Here is a 9,141-nt window from a genome sequence, read left to right on the forward strand (position 1 = left end):
TTGGTGCATGGTTACGGAAAAAAAAAAGAGCAGAAAGGGAGCGTTCACAAGGAGGAGGAGTGGACAGGATGACGCTGGAAACAACTGAATATTACTTGATGAAAATAGTCATAACAGAGCTTTGCGCACATGCGCGTAAGCAACAATAATGCAGACAAAAAAAGTTTTACGTTGGAGGTACGCACATCTTGAACGTGAAACACTATGCCCCGTTCAAGAATTTGTATTATCGCGCAGTGAACACCGACCGGGTTGTCGATTGGCGACATCATTCTGATGTTCATTTAACCACGCGCTTGATGAAGTTGCCTGGTTCACCGATGCACGCAGCTTCGAAATCATCGCATGGAATTTTATAGATTGGGAAAGCGGCGTATACTGGTTACATCTCGTAAAAACATTTTGCAGGAAAAGTTGTTTCGCTGCGAGCGAATAACAGTTCTTAGACATCACATATATTTAGGGACCTCACGCCTTGACAGCTGGAAAAAGTTCTTTGAGGCCGAAACTGCATTTGCACTCCTTCCTGGAATTAGGCGAGCGCCAGGCTACAAGGAAAACAAGTACAATATGTTTATAACAGAATGTATTTTATTCTTGAACGTTGAGCTCATTACGGCACTCAAAAAAATTGACCGCAAACTCTAGAGTTAGACAACGCTTCTTGCTGCAGCTATCATTCAGAGAGCCTGTCGGTGTAAGGTAAATTTATATGCTTAGGGAAGGTGGACGTCCTTCCACAAGTCCATAACATCGCTGCCACGCGTCTTGTACGCAATCCAAGCCTTCATTCTTGCTATATGTTCTACAGAGAAGTGGCTCTTCCAGTCTCCTACTACGCCCTTTCGGAGTAGGTCTCCCAACTGCGGGCCGCCATCAAGCTTTTGTGAAGACATTTTCACCTGCGGGCTAGGTAATCCCTGCGACGATTCTTCTATTCCGACATCTTCCTTTCTGTGGGATTGATCAGTAGGAGATTTAAGACTAAAGGTCAGCTTTTTCATCGATTCAAAGCTAATGGAATTTAGTACCCTTTCAAGGTATCTTGGATGTGCTCTTAGGCGGTCTCCGTATTCCTGTTTTCCGAGAAAATCCGCTATACTCAGGACCCAGGTTAGTGTGTGCTTCTTCAATGCCTCGTATGTGAGAAACAGCACGTTCGGAGCATGGCGCAGTTCGTACCACGGGAGGAGGTGATCGAAATAGTCGCCGTAGTCTACCTTGCCTTCAATGAACATGTCTAAATACTCTTCGAAAGTGCCTTCCCCGAAATGGTGCCAGGGTCGAGTCCTGAAGTGGTGGTAGTAGGACACACAGCAATCGTAAGGGTTCCTGGTCACGTATATGTACTTTACTTTGGCCGAGTAAGATAGCTTGAAAAGAGGCAGGTGGGTCTTGATAGCCGCCGGCCGCCGCAGTTTGCGGGCACCTTCCGCGCCTATGAACTCCAGATAGCTGGACTTTCTCACATCTTCCAGCTCTTCTGGCGTCGATTCTCCGGTAGAGATGATGTTCAGGACAATGTGCTGAAGCCATGTTGTACCGCACTTCGGATAACTGGCAATTAGAACTTCGCCGTCCTCCTGTTCGTAGGAAAGAGCCGAACGCAGTGTCTCAACTGGCATGATCTTGTTGACGTAGAGCCCTTCAACTACATGGTGGACGTTTTCAAAAGCAGCTCGAGCCTTCGAGACCTGTGCATGGAAAATAAAAGCATCTGTATTGCTACAGAAGGGCTGCACAGATGGTTCAGTGGATTATCGCTCAGAACACCTGACCTTTGGTGTTTGGTGGGCTGACTTTGGCATTTGGTTTTCTTTTTGCTTACAATCTAACAGTCCCTGCGTCTTCTTTTCATTTTATCTTTTGTAGGTATTGATTTAAAGAAAAAACGTTTCTTTCAGAGAAAAAAGTAATCAAGGTGATATTTGAGTGCTTAAATCTGCGTGGCACTACCTGCTTCAAGATTTTAAAGGGAAGTAGAAAGTGCCTGTTGAAGTAATTTTGAGCTATTAATTTGCTATTGGTAGGTAAATGTCTCACTTGTGCATCGAAGTTTGAATTGATAGCTTTCAAAAGTGACCACCAATATCAATTTTTGTCCTTTTTGTAGCTGAGAGAAATGAAATGCCATTGCAATGCATGCGCTGTAAGCAAATCGCATGATGTGCGTACAGTGCGTGTGCATTGTGGAATCTATGATTGGTGCACCGTTAACGAACATCTGATAAGTGGTTGCCTATTTTTAAATGCTGACATGTAGCAAAGTTTTCGAGGCCGACTGTAGTTACTGTAGTTTTCTGTACACATTATGGGTCAGCTTTGGAATAATGCACACTAAACCCTAATACATCCAATTTAATAACCGTTAGTTCTTCGCACAGCAATGCTAGGTTAGGTCGATGAATGGATACGGTTCTATGGTTGAACACTGTCTGATTCAGTTCTCAACGGCGGTCTGTGCGGAGCCAGATTCTTAGCACCCTCCGCTGCGTCACAGGTATTATTCCATCGCCTGTTGAGCTGCTCCGTTGCCACTGGAACTGTGGGCCGGGAGTTAGTTGCATTCATATAGGAGTTGGTGGTCAAATTCTACACAAGGATAGCCAAATTCCTTTCTGCCGAGAGGTTGAGTGCTTGGTTTGGGTCGTAGGGATCAAGCCATGACCCAGGCCTGGTTATTCAGTCCGGTCGACACTCAGATTTCTTTTCATCTGGTGGAAAACTGAGATGCACCGGCAAGCGGACCGCGGACTTATACTGTACCTCTACACCACCCAGACAACACTGAAATATCCTGAGGACATACTGAGGATATTTTTCTGAGGACATTCTTTATCCTCAGGACGTCCTCAAATGATCCTCAAAATGTACTGAAATGGTCCTCGTGTCCGGCCTCAGGACATCCTCAGAACAGCCTCAGAAGGGTATTATATGACATTTTGAGTACATTCTGAGGAGGTTATAGCTGGTCAAGCTGCATGAAAAAAATGCGAAAAATTCATGAAAATCATTTATTTGCTGAGCTCTTCAGTTGCTTCACTGCTGTTTGCCGCCATCCCTGTGCGCTGTGCCGGTCTCTTTACGTCTCTTCTGAGCTGCTGTCTTCTGTGCTGCCTAAAGAAATATAAATGGAAAGTCAGCAGTTGATTATGTGTAATTCAGTTCAAGCATACAAGCACGGAAGCAAAAAGTTTTTAATGCTACTAGTACAGTAATGTGCTGCAAATATGACTTTTAATATTTGAACATACAAGTTACAACTTAGAGTGCAACACTGCCCTTCAGCATGAGCAACTGCCATAAAAGTTAATCACTGCAATATGTATCCCTGCTTCTACACCTAAACGACGGTACTGTTCTCCCGACATTTCGGAAAGGTCACTCGACTTTTTCGGAGTTTAGAGAGCTCGGAGAGAGTTCGGAATTTAGAGTCGGAGAGCTCGCCGATGAAGGAAGTGAAGAAAAACACCTGTGGCTGCGGAGCACTTTCAAAAGCGACGTGGCAGCGGCATGCGACGACCCAGATTCTAACAGCTGCCACGTTTGAAGCTAACGTCGAAAAGTCGCGACGCCCTCATCATCGCGTTCGTGATCCGCTTCAGAACCAACAGCCATCAACCTGAGAAAAATGGTCTTGACTGCAATCAGCGCTTGCATCTACAAAATCAATACTGCCCCAGGTTCAATGCCTTCGCTTCTGAAACGAGGCCTCGACACGTTCTGTCTGGCAAAGAATGTTTGCTTACACACAGAATTCACCCTCAAACTGGTTGCACTGTTTTGTCAATTGATCAGGATCAGCTTCGGCACACGCAGCGAGCACAGGCTAGCGTCAACGCTTCGTTTCCTTGTGCGGCGAAATTGCCGCGCATGACTATCGGCACACATCGCGAAAATATACAAAGGCATCACTCACTTTTTCTTTGCGTGTATCCATGATTTGCGCACCACAACGCGCACGTGCGAGTCACTTGCGTCTTGCGTGAGTAGTCGATGTTGTGGATGCAGGCTTAGGCTTAGCTTGAATTCAAACTGGCCGCACACAATAATGATGATGATGACTTTGCGGTTTTTATGAGGTACGGAACGATTGATTCTATGAAAAACAGTTTTTTATTGCGAAAATGCAAACTATTTATCGAAATTTGTCTACAAGCAACACACAGATGGGCCCCAGGCACACCAGAATTCAAGCCTGTGGCTCGGGCTCTTTCGCCAAAGGAAAAGCTAGCGGCATGGCTAGCGGCACTGTTTACATTATGGAGGGCTGGAAACGATTAGCCGAAATGATAAGCACGATAACATCATCGCATAAAAGAACGGCATTCGTAACTGCGAGGCATCAGAACTCATCGATTTTCACAGGGCATCAACCAGCAGCGATGCGGGTTGTACGACGTTGTATTACCCGTGCCCGAATTGGAGCGGCCCAATCTTTTTTGTCTGTGTCGTTTGCACTTCGTGCGCTGCAAGCATGCTCTTTGTTCAAGTAGAACGTATTTACATTAAAAAGCCTGCGCGAATGCGCAGAATTCTGAATGCGGTTACTCTCGTTCCCGCTCGCAGAAATTTGCAGACTAGGCTTGCTGTCGTTAACCAAACAAACCTTTTCTACATGAGGTTGTCAAAGGGAGAGAAACTGTTCAGACTAAAGACTAGCGCCGCGCAGTAATGCATCTGGAAAACTAGGGCAGCATAGAGCTATATATTAGAATGCAAATTACATGCATTATTTTGCTGGCGATTTTCATGCATGCGTGTTCGCAGATAAGTCCTCGAGAGGACATTTTGAGGACCACGAACCTACCCGTATGACCTGAGGACATCGTTCTGAGGACGTTTCCAGGACAATCCAACCTAGGACATTATGAGGACTTATTGAGGATGTTTTAGAAGCCTTGAGGACATTTGGACCATTTCAGGACGTCCTCAGGATGTTTGGTGTTGTCTGGGCATGGTTGACTTCGCAATATTCCTATGAAAAAGAGGATTCATTACTCACGGCAGCACGGGCTGCTCCATTCCTTTCAGTCTCTAGTTCTTTTGACGGTGGTCGTGTGTATGGATCGGAGTTGGCTTCGTTCGACATATTAACGGTCTCCGAACGAGCACTGCGAATACCTTTGTGCCGAGGCCGTTCGAGAAGTTGAGAGACGCGTCGTTTGGTACGGGAGTACAGCTGTACGGATCTGTACTGGCAGGCGGCAGTTTCAAACAGGCAAACGCTCAGATACGAAAGAAAAGCCAGGAATAACTCCCGGCTGGCTGTGTCCTCTACGGGTTTTTATTTTGGTTTAGCACAATATGGGCCGAGTGCCATGTAGCTTATTTTGAAGTTCGTTTCAGCGCAGGTGGACTGTTTCCTGAAACACTTGAGGAAGCCGCAGCTGTGGTGTATGAACGCTGCATGAAATACGTGAGGTACATGTTTGAAAACACATCCTCTAAAATGCCTGCACTAGCAACGCGTCGGCTAGGCACTACCTTTTTCTTCAAACCAAATCTTTTTTTAGGCCGTTTCGAAGCTGCGCGATATATCTGCATGTTGGCCACTACTAATAATATTCATACAAAGCTAACTTCCTGAGACATCTGCCATGAAACCTTGAAACGATTCAAGATACTAGGATGCAATACAAGGACGTAATCCTTCGAAAGAAGGCACGCGGGGAGAGTGAACCGATTTGGTTTTTTGAATCACACCATCGACGTCATGTACCAGATCAGTGTTTGGTGGCCCGACCTGCTTCGCAGTCGCGTTCGAGCTTGTGTTTGCGATGAATGCTCCAGACCCCTCGAATGGTGAAGACGTGGCAAAAGCCCGGCGGATTCGGCGTGACGGTGGCTAAGTCGATGGCGTCAGAGGGAAATGCAAGATGCCAGCACTCATCGTTACAAGAGGCCGCTGCTGAAGCGAAACAGAAAAGACTCGATGATGCAGCGGAGCCGCGAATTATAAACAATGCGTAGAAAACGCAATTGCAAGCGGAGGTCAGACAGTTGACACCCTGCTGCCGCAGGTTTATCGCATCAGATTGTTTCATCACCCGTCAATGTTTTTCTCCTTATTCATCATCAGCATCAGGCTAACACGTCCATTGCATGGACAAATGCGTCTCCCAATTATCTGTAATTAACCATCTGCATTAATCATCTGCTCACAGGTCATTCTGCCGCTCCCTGAACTCTTCGCCATAGATTCGAATCCACTCCGTTCTCTTGGCGGCCACCGCATATCTGCTATCCACATCATAAACCGTGCCCATCCATTCCCTCTTTTTGATGTCTGCTCGCATATTATTAACCCTTTGAAGGTTTTTGCCGTATATGTACGGCGGCGGTTTTCTGTCCCGCAAGGTCTTTGCCGTACGGGTAGGTTTCGATCTTCCGTTTGAAATTTTGCGCCAAAAGAACAATGCGTGCTCACTGGGGGGTGCTGCCACCTCTTAGGACTTCCAAGAAGTGTTTGAATTTTGTGCTGCCTTCTTACGGAGATAAGCAGAACTTATGTCTAGCTTTAGCGCTGCTATGGTGGCTGCGGCACAGACTGCGGCAACACCCCTTTTGTAGTTTTGGTTTCAGCGCGTGATCGCAACGGAGTCGCGCGAAATTTGAGTTTTCTTTTTGTCAGCACTATCTTGCAGGGGCTGCCAAAGTTGATTTCTATCTTTATTGGCGCTGCTCTTAGCTTGCTTATCACCGTTGCTCGCGAGGTACTCTCGCCCTCTGTGGCAACGCGCCTACGCGGTTTCGATTCCGCCGCGGGATCGCAACGGAGTCGCGCGAAACGTGTTTTCTCTTTGTGGGCACTGTTTTGCAGAGGCAGCGAAAGTTGATTTCTATCTTTATTGGTGCTGCTCTTAGCTTGCTTATCACCGTTGCTATTCTATTCTATTGAACATTTTCCAGTTGTGAGTGATGCTGTCACCAAAGTACTGTTCCTAATTTTTTTTTTACTATTTATTCTGGATTATATACATTTTGTAGATTCAAGATCCGCAATAAAGTAATTTGACCACCTGGGAAAGTTTTCTTCAAAATAATTTGACCCTCAAAGGGTTAAGAGACGTTTGTTTCCTAACTAACTATGTCATGAATCAAGTGTGGGTGCTATTGCAATGACTAGCGATACTGCTGTCGGTTCGTTTGCCGCATTATGTACGTTTTTATTTATGAAGCGCGTGGCACACCATGCCGTGTATTATCGGGCAGGTGTTTGAACTAGACATCTGCTATTAACATTGCAAGCTTCATAACAAGAGATGTCTCTATTCAGTCCTGCCTAATACAATGTACATACAATGTAAACACTTCGTAAGCACCTGTGTTTCAGCGAAGGCATGAACGTATATTCGTTTTCGGAAAGCATCGATAAATCTCAGCGTGCCGTATGTACTCATCCTTAAATGTCGCTGATCGTGATGGTTTCTGGTCAGGTTGCTGTCATAGTTGTCATAGTTGTTGTAATAGTTGCTGCTCGTTCGTTAATCTCCGCAGAAGCGCTGACATCACTAACCGTAACGTTGGCTGAGAGTAGTGCGTTTCTGCGGTTAGCAGAACCACGGTGAGCAGCGTTCAATACAGCGACTAATCCATTCTCGTATTCTTCGGACGGCGTCGTGTGTCCATCGATGCGTAGCACAACAACCACGACCCACATCGCGATCGTTTAGGTGATCACGACTAGCCCGGCACCGATGCAGGTCCCCTTCATGGACGCCATTTTTGGCTCTAGCGGACCGTCGGGAGGCAGCATATAATTCTCGCTGATATACTGCGCTTGCTGAGTACTTGTGGGGGCCTCGACTTCGCTCTGCTGCTTGGCCTTGTCGTATACGTGGTCCTCCTGGCCCTATAGAGATGCGCCGCCGCGGTGCGGATCCAAGCCTGACGCTCCTCGCGAGTAGTAGCGCCGGTGACGGAAGGGGCTGAAGCAACGGTAGTTGAGGACCCTGACGTTTTCTTCCGATGCGTGTCCGGAGCGTGTCCGGAACGTGGTGTTCCGGAACGTGTCCGGAGTGAACGGTCGGTTCAGCGCTGCACCTCTTCAGGTACTGGAACCGTGACGTCTACCCCATCCGTATTTAAGGCCTCTGTTGCCGCCGCCCTTTGCTCTTTAGTCTGCGGAGGCCTTGCTTTTGGTTTCGGTGTCTTGCAGGCAGCAGTGACCTTTAGCCTAGGAGCTGTTGGCTTGGCCGGTATACTGGAGACGTCGGAGCCTGTTGCTGCGATACCGCCTTAGGGGCCGCTTCAGCACCGACTTTTATCTTCTTAGCAGGAGGCGGGGCTTTCAGTACTGCCTGCCGGATGGTTTCAGGAAGTGGATCAGCTATGGGCGCGGCCATTTGTTTGAGCTGACGGCTAGTGTGACTTCTCTCCTCCCAAAATTGCATGTACTTTGGCAGGTAGAAGTCGGCATCACAGGGGACAATGCATTGGTGTTGGTAGTTGTTGTTGTTGCCTCTGAAGTGATGGCACATACCCACTGTGGGGCATTGGCCAGGGTTTGTTGAAGAGCCAAACAGGGGGTAATTAATTAATTATATCAGTTAATAAATTATTAAACATTTAATTATTGATCAATTACTTAATTATTGATTACTTAATTAATCAACTCTCTTAAACATTTGTGGGCGCGTCGCCAACGCCTTTTACATTTTCCTTTCCCGCGACATTATGCAGCCAACTATGCAAATAAAACAATGTTAGTAGAGGGGTCTTCCCAGATTCGGCAAATAATTTTGTGATACATTTGAAACTATTGAGAACAAACGAAAGTGTTTTATACTTACATTATGAGAAGAAAATCCGGCGTCGGCGTTGTCGGCGTTGTGAGGGAAAAATCACGATCATGACTGTGACAGGTGGTGCCCAGAGAGAATCCTATAGTAGTCAGGTGGGTCCCCTAGGTCACGTGACTTTGCAGCGTCATCACAATTTGCCCAACGGATTGTGAGCAAACCGCCCGTCGTGGCAGGTGGCTGTTAAATTAATGATTGGCCGTTCGAAAAGAGCAAACTGGGCAGCACAAGACCCACTGCTGGGAGCACCGGCCATCGCAGGGCAGTGGTGCACTGTAGCATATAAGTTGAAGTGGAGGCGCACATGTACAATGTACACGAGGTCTTATCTAAGAAC

General features: G+C 46.8%; 1 protein-coding gene and 1 long non-coding RNA gene across 2 annotated transcripts; both read right to left on the bottom strand.

Annotated features, from left to right (window-relative positions):
- Nucleotides 1-716: 716 nt before the first annotated feature.
- Nucleotides 717-1,808, bottom strand: LOC149342374 (sulfotransferase ssu-1-like). Its single transcript, XM_089546788.1, has 2 exons — nt 1,779-1,808; nt 717-1,694 (listed from the first exon to the last, which is right to left on the bottom strand). The coding sequence occupies exons 1-2, from the start codon at nt 1,806-1,808 to the stop codon at nt 717-719; spliced, it is 1,008 nt and encodes a 335-aa protein (XP_089402914.1).
- Nucleotides 1,809-2,999: 1,191 nt separating this feature from the next.
- LOC149342375 (uncharacterized) lies at nt 3,000-3,990 on the bottom strand. Its single transcript, XR_016282669.1, has 2 exons — nt 3,920-3,990; nt 3,000-3,117 (listed from the first exon to the last, which is right to left on the bottom strand). It is a non-coding gene; the product is annotated as an uncharacterized LOC149342375 (long non-coding RNA).
- Between the last annotated feature and the right edge of the window lie 5,151 nt (nt 3,991-9,141).

Source organism: Amblyomma mixtum, chromosome 5 (assembly GCF_055824585.1).
Source record: "Amblyomma mixtum isolate Tamu chromosome 5, ASM5582458v1, whole genome shotgun sequence".
In the NCBI taxonomy this organism is placed as follows: Eukaryota; Metazoa; Arthropoda; class Arachnida; order Ixodida; family Ixodidae; genus Amblyomma; species Amblyomma mixtum.

Excerpts from the sequence above, each read along its gene's own strand:
- LOC149342374 (XM_089546788.1), bottom strand. The coding sequence starts at position 1,808 with ATGCCAAAGTCAGCCCACCAAACACCAAAG. Across the intron at positions 1,695-1,778 it reads CAGCCCACCAAACACCAAAG|GTCTCGAAGGCTCGAGCTGC; the intron begins GTCAGGTGTTCT and ends TTCCATGCACAG.